Source organism: Xenopus laevis, chromosome 1S, assembly GCF_017654675.1.
Source record: "Xenopus laevis strain J_2021 chromosome 1S, Xenopus_laevis_v10.1, whole genome shotgun sequence".
In the NCBI taxonomy this organism is placed as follows: domain Eukaryota; kingdom Metazoa; phylum Chordata; class Amphibia; order Anura; family Pipidae; genus Xenopus; species Xenopus laevis.
This window is the reverse complement of record NC_054372.1, coordinates 129,858,629-129,880,330: the sequence shown is the minus strand read 5'-3', so window position 1 is coordinate 129,880,330 and position 21,702 is coordinate 129,858,629. Positions and strand designations below refer to the sequence as shown.

At 39.8% G+C, this 21,702-nt stretch overlaps 2 protein-coding genes across 8 annotated transcripts; both read left to right on the top strand.

Annotated features, from left to right (window-relative positions):
• Positions 1 to 695: 695 nt before the first annotated feature.
• Positions 696 to 7,310, top strand: twsg2.S (twisted gastrulation homolog 2 S homeolog; the record flags this gene model as incomplete). Its single annotated transcript, NM_001095289.1, is given in 5 exon segments — positions 696 to 788; positions 3,215 to 3,382; positions 4,553 to 4,652; positions 5,632 to 5,844; positions 6,878 to 7,310. Coding segments are annotated over 5 exon segments (747 nt in total). The 3' UTR covers positions 7,132 to 7,310.
• Positions 7,311 to 11,994: 4,684 nt separating this feature from the next.
• homez.S (homeobox and leucine zipper encoding S homeolog) lies at positions 11,995 to 21,094 on the top strand. Of its 7 annotated transcripts, none has more exons than XM_018243915.2 (4): positions 11,995 to 12,473; positions 15,922 to 15,971; positions 16,958 to 17,154; positions 18,869 to 21,094. In XM_018243915.2, the coding sequence occupies exon 4, from the start codon at positions 18,961 to 18,963 to the stop codon at positions 20,509 to 20,511; it is 1,551 nt and encodes a 516-aa protein (XP_018099404.1). In that variant the 5' UTR covers positions 11,995 to 12,473; positions 15,922 to 15,971; positions 16,958 to 17,154; positions 18,869 to 18,960; the 3' UTR covers positions 20,512 to 21,094. The 7 variants fall into 7 exon arrangements, with proteins under 7 accessions (XP_018099404.1, XP_018099403.1, XP_018099400.1 ...); XM_018243914.2 differs by having other exon boundaries at positions 11,995 to 12,576; XM_018243911.2 differs by lacking the exon at positions 16,958 to 17,154 and having other exon boundaries at positions 11,996 to 12,473.
• Positions 21,095 to 21,702: the final 608 nt, after the last annotated feature.

Here is a 21,702-nt window from a genome sequence, read left to right as displayed (position 1 = left end):
TCAAAGTTTTTTTAAAGAGACAGTACTTTGATTATCGAATGGTCGAATAGTCAAACGATTTTACTTGAATCAAAGGTCGAAATCGTAGTAGCCTATTCGATGGTCGAAGTATCCAAAAATTACTTCGAATTTCACATTTTTTAACTTAGAAAATTCCCTCGATTTCACTATAACCCTTGATAAATATGCCCTAAAGTGACATGTTGGGCTGTCAGCTGCCTTTCTGAAATTGGCTATTCACTTAAGATTCCTTCTGCATAAGCTGAGCAAACTGATTAGCAGATATATATTTGTCCATAGGTTTTGGGGATGAGGATTCCAAAAAAATTTTTACTTTGGGGTCAAGTAATTTCTGTTTGCAAATAGTGCCCATAGTCACAAATTTAAGTGAGGTACATATTACAAATTATTTTCAGACCATACTCCTTTCTTTTCTTCATTAGTTGTGTATACCATTACATTAAATATATATGTAACTCCCTCTTTAGGCATCTATTTCACCCTCTGTCTATTTGTTTCTGGTTTACAACTGGTTTCTGATCTTTGCCACATGTTTCTAGTTTTTTTTTTTACTCTGCATAAGTGGCATTTTTTTTTCTCTTCTGACATCCCCTCTCCCACTTTCCACTCCCCCCGGAGCACACACAAAGCTCTCTCCCCCTGCCTGGCAGTCTGGGGCTCTACCTACATGAATATTTCTGTCCCTCCCTGGACATAGATCTGTTGGCGGAAGGGAAGACACACAGAGCTGAGAGCTGGAGCAGCAAGACTGCAGGATGGGGAGACGGGTGAGTGCAGAAAACTTGGAGACATCTGGGAAAATATCTTCTTAAACTGACCAATTCACACTGTTTAGTCAATGCCTGCCTTCTTATTCTTTAGGTTGTGTTTAGGTTAGAACTGTGGCCTATTCTAGTGAGGGGGGTATAACTGCTGCCTTTGTAAACAGAGAACTGGATTTTGGAGTATGTCTCATTCCTACTCTTCAGGCGCATAAATCAGTTTTACTGTCCTTGCTCAGCCTTTTTTACCGTTTGCAATCTTTTTCCCTGCAAAGAACACATTTCCAATTATCACACAATATAATTTTGTATATAATGTGTACTTGATTTAGCTTTAGCCAGAAACACAGACGAATGAGTTTGAGAAACTGGTCTTACATCTCAACTGAGCTCTTTTTCCTGAGACTGCAAGCCTCCTATCTATTTAACAGTCTTGAGCCAAGACACATCTATGCTGTGTTTAACAGTGTGGATCTGGCAAGCCAACAACTCTGAATGACTTCTTTAATGTTTTATTGAGCTAATGTTATTAATGTAAAACTAAAGCGTTACAGCGAATTCAGAGAAGACAAGAGAAATGCTGTGTATATCCTAATGTTTAATATACAGTATTTGTGCTGCTGTTAATAGATGAAGGAGCAGACATGTTGGCTGCCTGTCTTCCTTTTCTATATGCATTCAGTGTTGATTTAGTTTACTCATTTTCCTCAAGATTCACATTTGATTAAGACAAAGTCATTTTCCCATGTAACATTTAGAAATGTTTTAATGCATTGTTAGGAAGTCTCATCCTGGAATAAGGGCTGTGGGAGCAGTCCAATTCTAATTAAAGTATAAATAAAGGACAATAGAAGTGCTTCTGATCTAGTTAAAATTGCTAAGAACATATAAAAAAGTTAATCATTCCCTGCAGGTGCATTCTAACATGACATTCTATCTTTTCAAATATTTTGATTGAGTTTTTCCAATAAAGTAAATAGGACAATGTAGCAGAATCATAAAAGCCAAAAGATGTACACACAATCAAGGTTCAAACGTAAATCAAAGTAAAAAAAACTGAGTACAACTGTGATACTGTTGCCAGGATATTATTGAAGTTAAAGAGACACAGTTGACTAAAATAAAGTAGAATAAACAATAACACAATATTCACAAGATATTTTCAGAGTGAACAGTTAACAGTACTAATTAGACATTATTATGAAACAAATTATGTGACAGCATTTCTGTTAAAATTATCATAAAAGAATTAAAACAATTGTGCAATCACACATTTTACAGAAAACACTTATAATATAGGGTAATTTACTCAGAGTCCCCTTATGAATCCTTTATTTTGCAGTTTAGGTTAAATCGCACTAAGAAACCCCCCAGTAGATAAAACATTTACCTATATAAAGCTAGATTGGCCTGACTAGGAATTGTCTATGAACTTACCCACGAGTGTAGAGGTTCTAAAACTCAGTTCTAAAAGTCAGTTGCATGTGCAATGGAAGTAACTCAATGTAGGTTGTAATTGAGGGCTCCCTTGCTTTAGTGTGCCTTTAATTTTGCACCTGCTTCTTTGTGCCCTTAGGCTACTGTCACACATGGGCATCAGTTTACCAAGGTGTGATAAGCAACGATAATAGCCTGCACAAGAAAAAACACCAGAAAATTTGCAAGAGCAAGTTTACTAAAATACAAGCACTTCTGTCATTGTGAATATTCTGGCAAACATATATACATAAACACCTATTATCGCATTCATGCTATGCAAGTTGTCTCAAGGTTTCTAAAGATTATCGCCATAATTGTCTACAAATATAGACAAAATTGTTGCCAATTATCGCCACCCAGAGAGTGGTGTTATGCAAAAAAAAAAAAAAAAGACAGTAATTGTATATTAAAAGAGGAATATAGTCCGTTTTTAAACATAAAAAGCAAGAATTTGTGATTGCTCTGGGGAAGTATGATACTTATAAATGTGTGTTTTCTGCTGCCTTCCTCCTTGTCTTTAGTATGCGCTACAAATCAAAACATTCGTCAATGCACACACAGATTGGATTTTCATGCAAAAATACATATGGCACAGTAAATAACATGTGTGACACCAGTCAAAGGGATGCCAAATCACACCACTCAGGGATTTTACTGCACCACTGGTTAGATGCAAACTTGATGCAAAGTTCCCTGTCTGCAACTATTTTGCAAAGTGCGGGCCTCTGCTGCTTGTGTTTGCATGTTGGAAATATTAGGAGATTAAAGTATAATTATTTACTTTCCCCTACATTCTTTGAAAGTGTTACGGATTCATCTTGCAGTTTTAGTTTTGTCTAAGCTGCCTCTGTCTCAGACTTTACTTATCATATCTCACAGACCTTCTCTAGTTATATATAATGTGATATAGAGTTATATATAAATGTGTGTGATTGCTCTACTGTGTATTACAGGGTTCTACTGAGGATGTGAGTGGTGCAGCTCATCAGATAGTACAGAAGAAAAAATGGCACCCAGGAGTATTACTGTTTATTGCAGCTTTATTATGCTCTGCAGTCACCTTGGTAGCTGGATGTAATAAAGCCCTCTGTGCAAGTGATGTCAGTAAATGTCTCTTACAGGTGAGATGGTAATAAGCTGTTAATAAAAGTACAGGGTGGTACAATTATGTATTTTAAGGGGTTGTTCACCTTTAAATTAACTTTAAATATGATGTAGAGAGAGATATTCTGAGACAATTTGCAATTTTCATTTTTTATTATTTGTGGTTTTTGAGTTTTTAGCTTTTTATTCAGCAGCTCCCCAGTTTGGCATTTCAGCATTCTGGTTGCTAAGGTCCAAACTACCCTAGCAACCATGGAATATGAATAGGAGAGGGCCTGAATAGAAAAACAAGTAATAAAAGTAGTAATAAAAACTTAATTGTAGCCTTACAGAGCATTTGCTTCTTAGATGGGATCAGAGACCCTTATTTGAAAGCTGGAGTCAGCAAAAGGCAAATAATTAAAACTCTATCAAATTAAAAAATAAAGACCAATTGAAAAGTTGCTAGTTGTGGAATTAGCCATTCTATAACATACTAAAAGTTAATCTTAAGGTGAAAACCCCCTCCCCTCCGTTTAAAGACTTTACAATCCCTTCCCAAATAGTCATTTTCAGAAAAATTGTATTTCCAAGTACATAAAATCAGGTTTATACTGTACTACTGTAAGATATGGTAATAATCCAAAACTAACAGCATTCAAAAGGAACAAATCTACAGCTCTAAAGCCAAATATAATAGGCTCTGAGTCTAAATTATAATAGAGGACAGGTCAGTTCACAGGGATGATTAGGACTGTGCTGAACTCATATTATGCTGTGTAAAAAAACAGCGGGATAATACACCACACATTGTCAGGCTTTGCTGTGTAAAAAAACAGCATAAAAATTTTGTACATTTTTTCCATGTTTTCTTCCCGCAGAAGCAAAGTAGAATCAAATCTGAGGTTCGTATGGTTGCACTTTTTTTTTGCACAGCCTTTTACACTATTTTTTCTGCAAATTTAATTTTACACAGCATAATAAATATGCTCCTTAGTTAAGATGCTTTACATAACCAGTCTGTAGGTCTCATTTATGAACCGAGGTGCCAATGCCATTAGCAGCCAATCAAGCCTTAGCTGTCTTTCTAACTTGTAGCAGACTGTTCAAAACTAACTGCTGATTCCTTGCTGTTAACAATTGTGCTTGCGCTATTTAGTATTCTTGTACTTTAGCCCTTATGCCTTTATTTTCTTTATTCCCTGCAGGAACTCTGTCAGTGCCAAGTTAAGGATGGAAACTGCTCCTGTTGTCCTGAGTGTATACTGTGCATGGGGAGCCTGTGGGATCAGTGTTGTGACTGTGTTGGTAAGATGGTTGTGATAGTGCCAGGGCACACACACGTGTTACTCTTTCATTGCTCTGTGCTAGTAATTCACAGCAAAATACCCCTTTGATCTATTTCAGTTAGTAATTCACAGCAAAATACCCCTTTGATCTATTTCAGTTCCTGGCATGGCATGGCTTGCTCTGCAAAAGAATATGTCATCTAGAACAGTTTATGCAAGAAATAAAAAGAGTTATCCATTTAAACTTGTATTTAATCTTTTCTTCATTATTATTTTTTTCAATTAATTGGCTTTTTTTTCTGATTCGTTTCCGCTTTCAAATGGGGGCCACTGACCCTGTCTAAAAAACAAATACTCTGTAAGGCTGCAGATTTATTGCTATTGCTACTTTTTATTATTCATCTTTCTATTCCAGTCTCTTATTCAAATCAATGCATAGTTGAGTAATTTGGACCCTAGCAACCAGATTGTTGAAATTGCATACTGCTGAATAAAAAGCAAAGTAACTTAAACATCACAAGGAATAAAAAATTAAAACCCAATTGCAAATTGTCTTTGACTATTACTCTCTACGTCACACTAACAGTGAACTCCTTTTTAAAAGAGGCTGATTATGTTATGACAATATATCCCTATAAAAATATTGCGCACTGAAAATGCTAGGAAGGCTCCTTATGCAGGGCATTTCTTATTGGAGAAGCTGCCCGCATAAGGTTTTTTTTTAATCCAGAGCTTTTACTTTTAAAAGTAAATTGCAGAAGTTTTAGGAAAACACTGCATAAATTTCCCTTTTTTTATGAAAACCTTTTAAATGTGTTGGTGCTATATAATTAACAGATAATAACTATTGGGAAAATAATTGGGAAAACTGAAGGTGTATGAATAGTGAAATGAAGTATTAGCTCCAATGAACTGACAACCAGTATAATTAGAGGGTCAGAGTCAGCGAAGGAAACTGAAATATGAGTAAACTAATCCTCTTCCAATCTATGTCTCAGGATTATGCAGCAAAAATAAGGAAGGCAGGAAGCATTCAGCTCGAAGAAGCTCATTGGAAGAGCTGCCTGTCCCTGTCCCCTCTTTATTCCGAGCTGTGAGTTCCATGCAAGAAGGAGAGTCAGCCATTGGATGGACAGCTCATACCTTTCCTATTTTGGAGGAGCTTGCACAGAGTTCTCACATGGACCATATCTTGCTAGGAGCACATTCAGGTGACAATGTTCCATATTTTGCAACAACATTAGATTTTTACATTTTAAAGAAATTTGATTTAAATGTCTCACTCACACTCCTTACTGCCTGGCCTTTTTAATACACGGAGTAGGACATTTCTGTTGTAGTAAATGAAATTTGAATAATTTAGGGGGTTTCCTAGTCAATATTATGTTCAACACAAACCCTAGTCATTGCAATAATGTTAACATAATGGTGTGTACTGCCTTTTTAACCTTCAAGCTGTACTTAAAGGAGTATCTAGGAGAGAAAATTTGAATTTCACCTTATCTGACCTCAGGTTGGGTCTGCCCCAGCCACACTGCTTTGAGCCCCCTTTCCCAGGGGGGTATCCTTATTCTAGCCATTTTGTTGTTAAACATGGCTGATCATGTAGGGCTTATATAGATTTATAGATACAGACTGCATGCATGTGGTAACCGACAAGATTGATATATGAGCAGCAAATTCTAATGAATCAGTTTTATACAGTAGTGTAGAGTTCGAATTGCTCTTGCAAGCATTTTATTCCAAGTGGTTAATGCCCCCTAATCCTGCACAATTCCCTTGAGTATTCCTTTGAGATCTTGCATAAACTATCAGTAAACACAATTAAAACAAGGGTAGTAACAGACAGAAGCAAAGATCTGTGAGATGGATGTGAGTCTATAGATCAGGGATCCCAAACCTTTAGAACCTGTGAGCAACATTCAGAAGTAAAAGGATTTTGAGAGCAACTAGCATGAAAAATTTTCCTGGGGTGCCAAATAAGGGCTGTGATTGGCCATTTGGTAGCCCCTTTGTGGATTGTCAACCTATATTGAGGCTCTGTTTGGCAGTGCACCTGCTTTTTATGCAGCCAAAACTTGCCTCCAAGCCAGGAATTCAGAAATAAGCTCCTGGGAGCAACAGCCAAGGGGTTGGAGAGCAACATGTTACTCACAAGCTACTGGTTGGGGATCACTGCTATAGATATACAGTTGCTAAATGGATCAGAATTTAACAGTAGTCTGTCTTTCTCTTTCACTACAGTTGTGACGGCTTTACCCTCGACAAACACATCTGATTTCTGCACAGTGTTGTACTTTAACTCTTGCATGTCCATGAGACGCTGCCATCAGTCCTGTGAATCTGTTGGATCATCCAAGTATCGTTGGTTTCACAATGGCTGCTGTCAGTGTGTGGGACCAGACTGTCATGGATATGGAAGCAAAGAAACTATTTGTCGGCAATGCCAGCCCAAAGTGATGATGTCAGAAGGGAAAAAAGAGAGGGCTACAGTATGAGAGGAACCTAGAATCACCATTGAATAAAAGCAAAAGGGAACAAATACACAATACTCAATTGCCTTAAACATAGTTGATGCAAAATAATGCGTGTATCTTACAGACACATCACGGCATATACTGTACAAGGTGGCTGCTGTTTTTGTTAAATAAAAGAAAATTGTGTCTTTACCATCAAACTATTTCTGTCAAAGTTCCAAAGCTTATAGGACCATGAATGCAGGTCCGGACTGAGAATTAAAATAGGCCCTGCCATTTCATTTACACAGAGGCCCAATCAGCCCACACAGAGGCCCAAACAGCCCCCACCAGCCCACTAAATACTGACTTTCTATGGCACCTTATAGCAGCTCCTCTGGCAATTGCCAGAACCCACAGATTGCCAGTATGAATGTGAGCATGCACACCAAACAAATTACTACAGAGCAAACTGTACATTGTGCAGCTCTATTGTTACACTGGCTGGCAGGACTGGTTCTTTTGGTTTCTTAAAAAAAAAATATATTATTCTGTATCTTTGGGGCTGCACAATAATTCAGGCTCAAGTCATAAGCAGCAGTTCACAAATCGGGCATCAATTGGGGACTAATCTTTCAAAGTGCAACAGCAAACTGCAAAGCAGTTATACCCATGCAACAAAGCAGCTACCTCTATTTGGACATCAGGGGGGTTATTTATCAAACTCCGAAATGTTCTCACTTTTTTCTGAAAACCAAATCCGCACCGACTTTCCCCCCCAATTTATTAATAGATTTTTCCAAATTTTCACAAATCTGAATCCTACGAATTATTCGGATTTTGCACTCGAAACCAATTTTTTTTGCTAAATCACCCAAAAGCTATGATTTTTTCAGAAATTCAGCAAAACTCAGAAAAATTTGGGGGTTAATAAATAACCCCCCAGGAGTCAGTTAACCCTGTACCCACTGGGACACTTTAGGATTACACAATTGCAAAGTGTGGACTAGTTGCCATAAAGAATGAATTATGCATAGTCACTGCACATCTAATGTGTCTTCTTAGAGGGAATTTTTCTTTTGCCAGGCCCAGTAACTGCAACTTATTCCCTTGTTTTCCTGAACTATTTGGCTGAGGAATAAGAATTTAAAAAAATGGTGGCTCTAGGCTGCTGGATAATGGTATCTACATACTGTAATGAGTAATGATCATGTTGTATTTTATATCTATGGGAAATGTTATTGCTCAAAGGGAACGCTGCTGTTAATAAACAGACCTGTTTTCTTAGAAGTTACAATGTCAAAATTTGTAAAAGTAGAGTGACTATATCAAGACACCAATGACACTTAAAAGGCCAAGATTAAAAATATCCCAATTTGGAAGACACTGTGACTGTTGACTCATTTAAAAATACTGATCAAGGTAGATGCTGATACATAAAATATGAGACGATAAGTAGCCCAGGCTTTCCCATTGGTGATAAAGCCTGTGCTTTATTGGAGGTGATTAGTCGCCTGTTTTTTGTTTCCACTAAGTAAAAAGAATGTCAACCAACCACTTCAGGGAACAAATTTGTATGGTTTCCTTCTGATGACTTTTCCACTCACATTTTTTTGCAACATATGTACCACTGCTCTGCTACTCCCGTGCCAGCTAACCGCTCTGTGGGTCCAGTGACAAGATTTCTGGAACTAGAGGGTGCAATGGTGGAATGGCCCATGTGCATATACCTCTTCTGTCTGCCTTCCCCTTGTTTTGGCCTGCCAGAAACTCTGTTTTGGCGAGCGAGTGACTTGCACACTTGGGGGGGGGGCATTTCACAAGGACGCCCTCAGCCTTCAACACTAAGTGACAAGGGGGTTTTGCTTTGTGCAGCTGACCAGTATACAAGCTGTTCTATCAGAATTTTTTTTTTCTTGTTACTCCAATGACTAGGCCACTTTGTCTGAAAAAGATCATGAGGGACATCACAGTCAAAATTTTTACATGTGTAAACCCATATGTTTAAGGGAAATAGACATAGAAACTATTAGCAAGTTGTAAGACATTTATGAGGAATATAAAATAAAAACCTGTTTCTGCATGTAACAGATGTAAATAATCATCATAAAGGTAAAGTACTGTTTGTGTTATATATTCAGTATTTGTAGAACCTGTATATTCCATAACTTTAGTTATTTTGTAACTTAAGTAACTTTCAGCCAATTACTGAATCCTCCACAAAAGATCTGGCCAAATACATAACTGAATGCTACTTTACATAGCATATTTCTAATTTTATTATTTTAATAGCATAATATTATAGGCCCCGTGTGTTTTTTTTTCCATCGTTCTTAAGGTGTCACTTTGCCTTTACAAATTAGCCCAAAGTTGCCTTGCAAAGAAAATTCAGGCTACTTGAAATAACCAAAGCGATGTGTATGTTTTCCCACCACCGATATACATCTTTACATCTCTTTTCATAGCTGATATATATAGAAGTAAGGCTACCAGATATAAATTAATAGCAGTAGCACTTCTAATAAATGTTCATTGCTTGGTTGAACTGGTAATATTTACATTTTTTGTCTAGACAGCATTCAAGTGTCCCCTGAATTTTTAATTAGGTAACCTTATCATATGGTCATTTCCTTTACCCAGCCCTATTCACCGAGGGGTGCAAAGTAATTGTATATGTATCATGAAGGCTTACAGTGTATACTACCTAACTCAGAGCTGTGGAATTATACTCTGGTTTGAAGGGAGGAGTTGGCAACTGTAGTGCTGTAAAACTGTAAGTAAGAGGACCTTAGTAACATTTAAGACAGAGTGGGGCATAGTAATTGGAATTAGGGAGGCCAGTTTGTAGCAAGTCTTAAATATGTATACATGCTGCAATTCACTGTTCAGCAATACATTGTTATTAAATCTTCAGCTAAATCTCCTTGAAATGAATGTTCTGGTCTGTATATGGCTCAGCTCAAGTTTTCCTTGGTACTGTTATTCAACTGATTACTGGTTTGTGATGTAGTCTGTTCCTGTTTATGTTTAAACAGTTTAAACAGTCTGGGGGTAGATTTGTTATGCAGTGTAAAAACAGCAACAAAATTCAACACACATTGCCAGGCTTTGCTATGTGCAACAAATGGTGTCTTTTTATGCAATTGGCTTCTGCCAGATCTAACTTACAAAGGTGTGAAGCAGTGTACAATATCGGCAGCAAAGCTGGTGTTTGCACAGCGTAAATAAAAACACATCTTGATAAATTCGCCATTTATTTTGCATCCTTTTTTTGTTGACTTTCATTTTACACAGCATAATAAATAGTGCCCTCTGTGTTCCGTTGACTGTTTGTCCTGCCTTATTGAATCTGCATACTGATCTGTCTCCAGCGTTCACATTCCACAATGTAGCTGAACTACAGCTACCTTCATAGCTGTTTAAGAGACGGGGTCTCCAACTAACCATTCAGAATATACAGTATAAAGTAATAAAAGCACAAATCAGACGATGTTCTGGCCATGACAGCAATTGTACGAAGGTTATTTCCGACAAATAGTAGTAACAGTCACCGATTGATATCATCTGAGAGATATATTATCATTATCTTCTAACCTGTCGAACTAAACAACCAATTGCCACGGTACAAAAAATCTCAGGATAAAACAACACACATGGTCATGCAAACATTTGTTTCATACGATCTTTGTGTCTATGGTCAGTTTTAGGGCAGAGACACGTGCTCAGATTCGAGGAGATTAGTCGCCCAGTGACAGATCTCTTCTTCGTGGGCGAATAATCTCCCAATACTGCTTCCTGACGGCTAGAATGTAAATTGCCAGCAGGATGACAATCGGTGCGCTTCGTTTACTGAAGTTGCCTCGCAAGGAAACTTCAGGCAACTTCGGAAAATGAAGCGATCCGAGTGCCATCCCGTCTGGGATTTCGATTCTAGCCGGTGGGAGGCAGTTCGGGTAGATTAGTCGAGTTATCACCGGGCGTCTAAATCTTCCCGAATCTGAGGGTGTGTCTCTGCCCTTAGGCTCCATTCCCCACTGCATCACCCTCTCTGATTCTTTTGAGAAGGTAAAATAAGTAACATGGAACAGGTCTGGACTGAGAATAAAAATCGGCCCTGGCATTTCAGGTACCCAGAGGCCCCAACAGGCCACACAGAGGCCCAAACAGCCACCGACCAGCCCACTAAATAGTGAATTTCTATGGCATCTTACAGCAGCCCCTCTGGCATTTGCCAGAACACACAGATTACCAGTCCCAGCCTGATGTGGAAGTCTCAGGGAGGGGAAACAAAGCCTTACACATAGGGTTGCCACCTGCACGGTAAAAATGATGGTTGATCCCAATGTTATTAATAGGGAAAAAAGAAAAATATATATGAATGACGGTATTTTTTTCCAGAAAAGGTGGCAGCCCTACTTACACATTATAATGTAACTTCTCCAATGGAAAAGCTCAGGGGCGGGGTGCAGGAGGGAAGACGGAGCAGCGCTGGAAAACTATGGCACATCAAATGTAGAGGGGGGAGGCAGTGGGGAAATCGCTTCTTCACTACCTGGGGCTTAAGCTGGCCATAGATGTAAAGATTTTTAAAAGATCCGAACCTCATCATGAGACCAGAATTATCTCGAAACGATCAACGAATTGTCCATCAACTAAAAAGACAATTTCAGGCGATATTGCCAGGAAAACAAAGGGGAGTCTGTCTGTCTGTCTGCTTGGCCCTGCAAACATAGATAGATTGCACTGGGACCAATAAAGATTTTTTTACCTGCCCGACCAATTTCCTGAAAGATGTCGGCAGAAAAATCATAAGACGTTCGATCGTTCGAATCCCACAATAATTTCGAAGGACTGGTCGGACTTCGCTAAAATCGGACGTTCGTTAAGAGAAATCTTTGCGTCTATGGGGACCTATAGCTGTGAGCTATGATTGCTCCTAAATGATAAAAATCTGTGATTTCCATTCTCATGTCTCCCACAGCTTCAAAGAGCTCAGAGATTTAATCACATGAGATTTTTGGCAATGGGTTTTTTAACCATGGGGTTTTTGCACTTCTCCTGGCTTAGCAGAAAGCCGGAACATAGTGGCGTTTTGTGTCAGCAGAAAAGTCCCTTTAAATGTTTTCCTTCCATTTAAATCTGTTCTGACCTCCAATGGGTGGTGAAATAGTACACTGACATCACGGTCACATGACTGTGATGTCATTAAGATCCTTGCCATGGATAGGAACAAGCCTAACTACGGAATAATAATATTGACAATAGTCAGCTGTGCGCAGTGATAGAAGGAGGCTACCGGAGAGCTGCGGACGGCCACCAGAGACCAGCACAGATCCACAGGCAGATTAGAGAGAGTACTTGCCGAACACATGGAACCCTGACAGGTAGCAGCTACAGAGATACACTGCGTACAAAACAAAATGCCAGCTGCCTAATAACAACCAAAGAGAGCAACGGGGCCGTCAGCTAGAGCGTCCACTCATGTTGGTTAGTTGTGGGATACGCTTGACTGAGGGCAGGGGGCGCTGGGATGATTTGCTGGGCAGGAGTGGGAGTTATTTACATTTGTTGCCATGGGGATTACTTTCGAGGTGGATACTATTTCTTCTATTGTTTGGCGGGGGCTTTGTACTGACATCTATTTCTGCCTTTTTGTGTGTCAGCAACTATCCCCCCTCCACCCCCTGTTTAGGAAGGCCTGAGTGTGCTTGATTTGTTACAAACATTTCATGAAAGCCACAGTGCAGCAATGCCAGGCACTCAATGCCAGGCACAGTGTGGCACCATATTCACAGTATGTGAAGGATTTCATGACCCCACAATTTCCCCATTTGTTTTTCATTTGTACTTTTTCTCTTCATACTGACAAGTAATTTTATCTACAGGTACTCCTTAGTATATGTCAGGGGTCCCCAATAGTGATGTGCGGGTCGAGAATTTCTTGACCCGACCCTAACCCGCTGCTCCCCTTTATTTATAGACCCGCGCCCGCCCCGCAGTGATCTCACAAAAGGGGCGAGGCAGGCGGAAGTCTATAAATTCCAGCGCCGGAAGCCGTCAGTACTAGGTCGCGAGAGGGAAGAGCGACCCACGGATTTTATCCAGGGGTCGGGCCAAACCCCCGGGTCCCGTGAGCCTTGGGTCGGCCCGCACATCACTAGTCCCCAACCACTGGGACAGTCCTGAACTGGGCCGCCGAACAATGATCGTGGTGCGCCGAATTGGACACCGGCACGCCCAAATTGGACTCCGACCGGCACGCCCAAATTGGACTCCGACCCCGTCCGACAACCTCCCTGACCCCCCTCCCCGACTAGGGTTGCCACATTTCTGGAAAAAAATACCGGCCTTCCTATATTCTTGGCATTTTTTCCTATTAATAACATTGGCATCAAGCATCATTTTTACCGGCCAGGCTGGTGAAATACCTGCCAGATGGCAACCCTATCCCCAATCCCCTCTGACCCCTCCCAACCCCCCACCTGGTCCTTGGAAAAAAAATTGCGTCTTTTTTTGGTCCCCCGGCCAAAAAAAGTTGGGGATCCTTGGTATATGTGTTACAATAGGCACCTCTAGCTATCTAATGAAATTACCCCAATGTCTGATTAGTGGCTACATTGGGCACCTCTATCTATCTATTGCAGTTACCCCAATCAGACATATCACTATTTTAACAACATGTAAACTTCTGTGGAGAACCCCAGGTAAATTCTTCTCTGAATATGTACAGGTTGTGCTATGCAATGGTTGAATGGGGGTCAGCGAGGCATTTTTCGGAACATTTCCAATGCCCACGTGCACCCACACCACTATTACCCCAATATAAGTCCAATGCAGTTTTTGGATTAAATGAGAACTAAGGTGTAACTAAAGAAGTAAGCTAGAAATGTTGTACATTATGTTTTGTGCTTCTGTACCAGCCCAAGGCAACCACAACCCTTTAGCAGGTAATATCTATGTCTCCTATGTCTTCACTTACTGAGCTTAGGGACCGACACAATATACAGTACACATAGAATATAAATGTCACAATATAAGGATGATTAGTAATTAATATAGATAATTACTACATGATAGCACCTAAACAAGTGCAACTAGCAACAGCTGCTCAGAGCCCACTGAGCATGTGAGTGTCACAGACACTTTCCAAGATGGTGACCCCCTGGGAGAATTTTGAAGTCCTGGCTCATTGCTGCTATTGACAAGCTGAATATATACGATGGTGCAATAAGTTCAGTATATATAATATGGTATTTTTTTTTGTCATTTTCTGCTTTCGGGTATAATTCTCCTTTAAATAACCCCACACACGCACTTAACTTGTTCAGTACTTTTTGGGTTTGGCTTAACAGATTTGCTGCAATTATGTCAGTTGTTGGTTGTCTACATTACTTGATAGAGGCCACACAGGAACAAATGTGCCTGCAGTTCAAATGATCAATCTTGCCTCCTGCCCCATGACTCTTGGCCTTGTAGTTTCACTTAGCTTATACACAAGAGAGTAAAAAGAGAGTGCTCACCATACTGCCCACCAATAAGCACACTCCCTGCCCTATCAGTGCTCAAGCCTGAAGCTACCTCCCTGCACTCTCCACCCATACTATCTCACACACACATCCCCCCCCACACATGCTGAAAACGTGGATAAATGAGGAATGGTGCAGGGGAGGATAACTGCTGGGGGTGGAATTGGAAGAAAACAGTCACAGCGGAGTAGCTGGCAAATGGTAAGAAACACAGCTGGTAAAAAAATATATTAAGGGATGTAGTTATGGATAATTGGAATCACCACTTGTCAGCCACATGCACAGGCCTAAGGTTGCCACCTTTTCTGGAAAAAAACACCGGCCTTCCTATATATCTATCTTTTTTCCCTATTAATAACATGGGTATCAACCATCATTTTTCAAACACCGGCCAGGTGGCAACCCTACAGATGCCCCTTGGGCAATCCATCACCTAAACCAGCGGAGGTGGCAACAATAGGGAAGCTCAGGTTGTGCACTGGATGGTAGTAGGGGTTGTAGGTTACCACTAGGTTGCCACCTTTTCTGGAAACAACATTTTTAAGCTTTCATATACCTTTATAATTTCTCCCTATTATTATCATTGGCATCAAACATCATTTTTACCTGCCAGGTCGTAACTGCCCACTGGAACCACTTTCTGTGTATTCCCTCAGAGTGGTCTGCAGTCACTATAGTTATGCCACTGAACAATGGACGGGTTTGCTGTTTTGTAGACCCTGCAGATACATGACCTGTATATGGACACGTAACCCCTCGGTGACTTTGAAGTAAGTTTCCAGTAGGGGGCACATTAACCACAATATAATGCATGTGTATGCTAATCCATAATAACACTTCCTCGTGGCAACATGGTGTTTGTGCAGCTCCTCTCTGGCTCCCTTTGAACCATTGTTTTGGCTGCATATCCTAATTGTATCACTTCAATTCATCCATCTGATACACTGCACATTCACGTCAGTGACTGGATCACTAGTGCACGCGTGTGTAATAGGGTTTAAGAGGGATTCACGCTATTTTAGAAAGTTGCAGTTGTATGAGAATATTGTGGATTTCCCGAGGAGAGATCATAGGGCTAATTCCATTCATCAGAGGTTAGAAGACAAAGGGCTCTGACAGACTGACTGGGTGGACACTGGAGGTGGAGTTAACCTTTTGTTCTCCCGTTAAATAGCTGGGGGTGGAAATATGTTCCTTCCCCCCATGCAATGTGTGTGCTTTAGGCATCCCTTTTTTCCCCTTGTGTTTGCTGAAAATCTCTCCCCATACAGAGCAACTCCTGATTATTTTCTGAATGTTTCCACAGATCATGTAGCTTCAAGTGACACCAGGGCTCTGACAGCAGGATCATCTAAGGTTAGTTGCTTGATTATTTTTATATGTTTATAGGCAAATGTGTTTTTTAAGCAAAGGCACAGGATTGATTACCAGTGAGTGGTGGGTTTGCATAATGGTAAAGGGTTGGAAATGTGTGACTGCAGTAGTGTCAGGTTTGGTGGATGGGCGCAACCAGTAAGATATGAATCGTCTGAGCTACAGCTACTCTTGAGGAGGCCAGTTTATTTGCAGCGTACAGAGAATACCATTTGTGCTGTGCATCCCCACCCCCCAAAACTCAGAAGAGATGCTAAAATCAAGTGTGTTTAACGTGAAAACGTGCTTTGTAATATGTATGCTCGCTATATTGTCTTAACATGTACTTTGTATTGTGATGTGATTACTTTTTACTGTTCTGATTTAGTGGTCCTTTAATGTAGCGGGAGTTATATCTCATCAATTAAATTTTAGCAAGTATAAATACACAGGCAACTAAAACAGAGTTAAATATGTGTTCTAGAGATGTATCCATTGCAGAGAGCCGGTACCTGTTTTTATCTGGTGAAAACAATCAAAACCCTCCCCAGATTTGCTATTTCTTGTAGTGATTAGGGCCTCCCTTTACTGCTGCCATCATGCTCATGCATTGATAAGACAGAGCACCCCTCTCAGGCGGAATGCAGCAGTACTCAATCTACAAATAAATTCCCTTTATTCCAGCAGGTTGTGTTGAGCTCCACACTTGATAAAGGGCAACTCTGCTCGAAACATGTAGTGTCTAATAAAATGAAAACGTGCAGCAAAGTACTGCACTTTTCCTGGTCTGATTCCATCTATTTCTCTATATAACTCAATCTACAAGTCACCTCTTCATTTAGCAGTATACTACAGTACTTATTTCAGGAAGAGCATGGCCGCCATCAGAAATCACAGGGCCTCGTACAACCAAATTTTTTTGGGCTCCCTGGTCCCTGACCACCCCAGCCCCCAAGCCCCATGTCCCACCCACCTTCGGTTATTTTCAGATCCCACCCACCTTTGGTCTTTCACCGCCTTGGCTCCGTTTGCGGCTTTGGATTTTCGGGAATTTGGCACTTCCGGAGTTCAGTGGTTCTGCGTTGTCAAGGGGGACCGAGCTAATTCGATAAGTGCTGCACAACTCCTTTAGGCACAGGTCCAGTACAAATGTGCCCCCATTATGGCGAGCCCTAAGGATGAGCATGTAAGCTTTAAACAAACATTTTAATGCCATTTTTGTTTGCTTTAAAAGCTTTCTTAACTTTGCTGCATAGTGTGACTTATAGGGTAATAAAATACGGACAGATATTTTGGAATAGAGGATAAAGTGGACAGTAGCTTAGGGCCAAATACATAATTATATAGTTAAGTTGAGTTGAAAAAAAGACCAAATCCCATCAAGTTCAACCCTTCTAAACAAACCTCAGTGCATATACAGTTTACACACACCTACTCAACAGACCTATTTATACTCTCACATATATAACTATACATATCTTAAGACCAAAAAAAAAAAACTTTGCTTGTTCAATAAACCATTGAAGCCTCTATTACAGGCATTTATATATAAAAAAAAATTGCATTTACTGTATTTATGTTTCATCAAAAAAACTTCAACACTCACCAAATTCGAAGGTATTAAAACTGGAGTCTCAAAAACCCGATCCCTTTAAAAAACAACAACCCTCGGACACAGCATAATCATATTCTACTCTACATTTTCATTGAGTCCACCAACTTTCAAAAAAACCCTGAAAAACTCGAATTGAAAAATATCAATTAAATTGTGCTAGGACAACTCCAATTGACTTCTACATGAACTTGCCAGCTTTTAAGATGCTGAATTTTTACATTCAAGATGCTGAATTTTTACATTCAAGATTTTTAAGTTTTTGACACTTCATAACGCGAACATTTGAATTCCGGTAACTCTAATTTGAATTTTTGTGTGTTATAGAGCAAAAAAAATATTGTACCAAGGTAAAAACTTGAATTGGAATGTTAATAAATTGTTTAATGACTCTGATGGAATTAGCCATGACAAAATCACCTGGCAGTGCATTGAACAACCTACCTGTCCTCACTGTGAAGAATCCCCTACACACAAAGTTCTGTTCCTCTAGTATAAAGGGGTGGTCTCTGATGCGTTTATCTTTTTTCATGGCAAACAAGATCCCCTGCTATCTGTAATTTTCTCTAATATACTTGTAACATTAGGCAAGTACCTTTTTTCCAGATAAAACAATCCTAACCTTGACAGTCTACCCTCCATCCCTCTTACCAGTTTAGTTGTGGCACTTCGGTGCTGGTAATCTCCATGACCTTTTCAGGGTAAACTTTAGCAATCAAAATGAAATTTAGCAGTTCCAAATTTTAATTGCAAACATATTCATTGAAATGTTAATGTTATTTTAGTTATACAGCCTGCAAGTCGTTTTTATACCTGGTTTTGAAATTTCTGATTCTGATGTAAAATTTTTAGAAGAACATGTTAGATTAGTGCCAGGTAGCTTTCTATACTGATCCAGCCTATTTGTTACTTCCCTGTACCATCCAGGAACACCCTCTCCCACAGTTGCTGCAGCAGCCATAGCATAGTTTATGTGAATGCTCCAACTGAATGGATCTACTAGCTCACCTCTCTGTTAAAAGTATATAAGCACCAGATATACTAGAGATATCCTGAATCTAGGGTGTCATTGGGAGAACTGCAAGATTCATGCTCCGCTGAAACTTTAGTATCCAGGTGAACCAAAACCCATACTGAAATGTCCAGTGATTTGACAGGTGATTTGGAGCAGTTTTGTAAACTTATGATGTTATTTCTGAACAATATATTGGGCTGTTATATATATTAACAGTAATAATATTCGTATTTGAGTTACACATTTTAAGACTACTTTTTTTTGTCACTACAGAAGTTTCATCAAACTAAGCAAATTGACCAAGTCGTCACATATTCTCTGAGGAACTGAACAGGATAACTGTGGAATACCTCCATAAGTTAAGAATGACCCCTACCACCAACAGGGATCCTGTCTCAAGCCCAGAGAGCAATGTAGGCCTTGTGTGTTTGCCTCCCATCTCTGATGACCTGAAGTTGATCTGGGCTCAGGTGGAGCTGACCAATGAACTAGATGATCACCAACAGCTACTCCATACCTTCAGTTACTTTCCTTATCCTAGACTGCCTGAGATTGCTTTGCTGTGCCTGCGCTATGGACTACAAATGGAAAAGGTCAAGACTTGGTTTATGATTCAGCGGATCCGCTGTGGTATCAGTTGGTCATGTGAAGAAATTGAAGAGACACGTTCACGTCTACTATACAATCAGGATCAGCTGCATTTTGAACCTTTGCTTGCATTTGCCAAAAATTCTAGTATATTTAAGACACCTGAAGAGTTAAAAGTTCAGTCTCCAAAGAGCGAAGAAAGGCAAAGCATGATAACACCACAAACTTCCCCATGTTTAGATCATTCTGTACCAGAAGCTAAAAGGCTCAAAACAGAGTATATGGCTTCAGAGACTGAATCTATAAAAGCTACTATGCACATGATTTATAGCTCTGATAAGAAATGGGATCCATCAGAAACACCAAGTGTTGTTGGTCATGGGCAGATGTTTGGTGTAGATGGGACAGAAGTTAGCCCAGCTGTTGCATGTCTCCCATCTGAGGAAGAGCTTTTGAAAAAAGGGGCAACTTCATTCTGCAATCCGGAGGGTCATTACACATTACAGGATCATGGTCTTCTAGAGCAGAATAGGGGATTTTATACTCCAGTCACAAGGCGTCAGCGGAAAACCAAAGAACAGCTAGATATTCTCAAGTCTTTCTTTGTGAAGTGCCAGTGGGCTGCTCGGGATGACTACAAAAAGCTAGAGGAAATAACAGGGTTACCAAGAGCAGACATCATACAGTGGTTTGGGGATACTCGTTATGCACTTAAACATGGACAACTGAAATGGTTCCGAGAGTGTGCTCAGGAGCACCCTAGTTGGTTAGAACCTCAACATCTTATGTCTCAAAATGGAAAGCAAGTTGAGTCAATGCCTGGAGAAACTCCTCCTTTAACACCAGTGATTGGAGAGCCTCAAGTAGACAACAGAATTATCATCCAGCCCATAAAGAATTCAAGGGTAAATCTTGGGGCATCACCTGTAACCCTGATAACAGCAGCAACATCTGCATCAATACCTAATAAGACCTCATTAAAATTCTTGGCAAAATCACCAGAAGTCAAGGATGGTAAGCAGGGAGTTTCTTTAGGACCAGTCTTACAAAATCGGCCTGTTTTGCAGGATGGTTCAGGTGCAAAGCTTCAGTTTAGAAACACTTCACGTTCTGAACAACAGTTGGCTCCTACAGGTTTACAGACTATGAAGAAGAATCCATCCACCCCCTCTCCTGCTCGGACATCCAGTCAAAGGGTGAAATATATTGTGTTAGAAAAGTCTAATGAAGCAGCTGAGGTAGAAATATTAGTTGATGACGAAGAGGAGGAATATGTTTTGGAAGTGATTGAGGGTGAAGAAGATGATGATGTGATTATTCAGGACTAATTGCTCATTTGTTTGTAAACAATCCTGACTGCATACAGTCCCATGGGTGTTACATGCTATACATTCACCAGCAAGATTGCCATCAGTAATGGCAGTGTGCACTTGCTATAGATAAATGTAGGACTGACTACAGACTATAAAGAGGTCCTCTATACTTTAGGATGCACACTGAGTTTTAATCTTTTTAATTTGGGAAACTAAAGACCTTTATGTGGGAGGATATCTGGATTTTTATTATTTAGAACCTCCATTTTGTTTGGCATTTGCTAAATTTTTAGTGATTAGTAGTAAACTTTATAAATTACAGTGATATATATATATAGTCTCTTAATACCATTACTTTTCAAGCAGTTTTAGTAGTTGTGGGCTATGGGGAGTATTTTATTCAGAGTTTAAAAAAATGTATGAGGCAAAAGATCTTTTTAGGAGGTAAAAGCAGGGATCGCAACTGATGTCTTCCTTTTTTATACTTCACAAATTTTGAATATGTTTTTAGAGCCATATTTAAAAAACAAAACAAAAATGAGATTTTATAGAACAGTTTTTAAATTCATAACATGTTAATATTATTGGCGCAGACTGACCTTTTTGTGATCCTTATTCATGTCCCTGTGTGTAGATTTTGTGTATATGAGAGCACAGATGTGTATCTTGTGTAGCGACAGTCAGCTAAGTAAAGGTAAAGTAAAGGTGCTCTAGCCAAAGATAGCCAAAGCTTTTGCAGAAATTAAACTAAAAGTGACATGGAAGTAAAGGTGGCCATACATGGGCCAATAAAAGCTGCCAACAGACTGAGTTGGCAGCTTATTGGTCCATGTGTGGGGTCTTCCAATGGGCTTTCCAAATCGATATCTGGCCGAAAGCATCTGTTCATTGATGCGGCCCCGCAATCCCACCCGTTATGATCTAATCATTGGGCCCATGACCAGATCAGCCCGATATTGCCCACCTCTAGGATCTCTGTGTGTATGACCTCCTTAATGGAATTGTTCAGTATAAAAATAAAAACTGTCTAAATAGATAGGTTGTGCAAAATAAAAAATGTTTCTAATATAGTTCGTTAGCCAAAAATGCAATGTATAAAGACTGTCTAACATAATAACCAGAATACAACTTCCTGCTTTACACTGACTGGTTACCAGGCAGTAACCAATCAGAGACTTGAAGTGGGGCCACAAGAGTCATATCTGT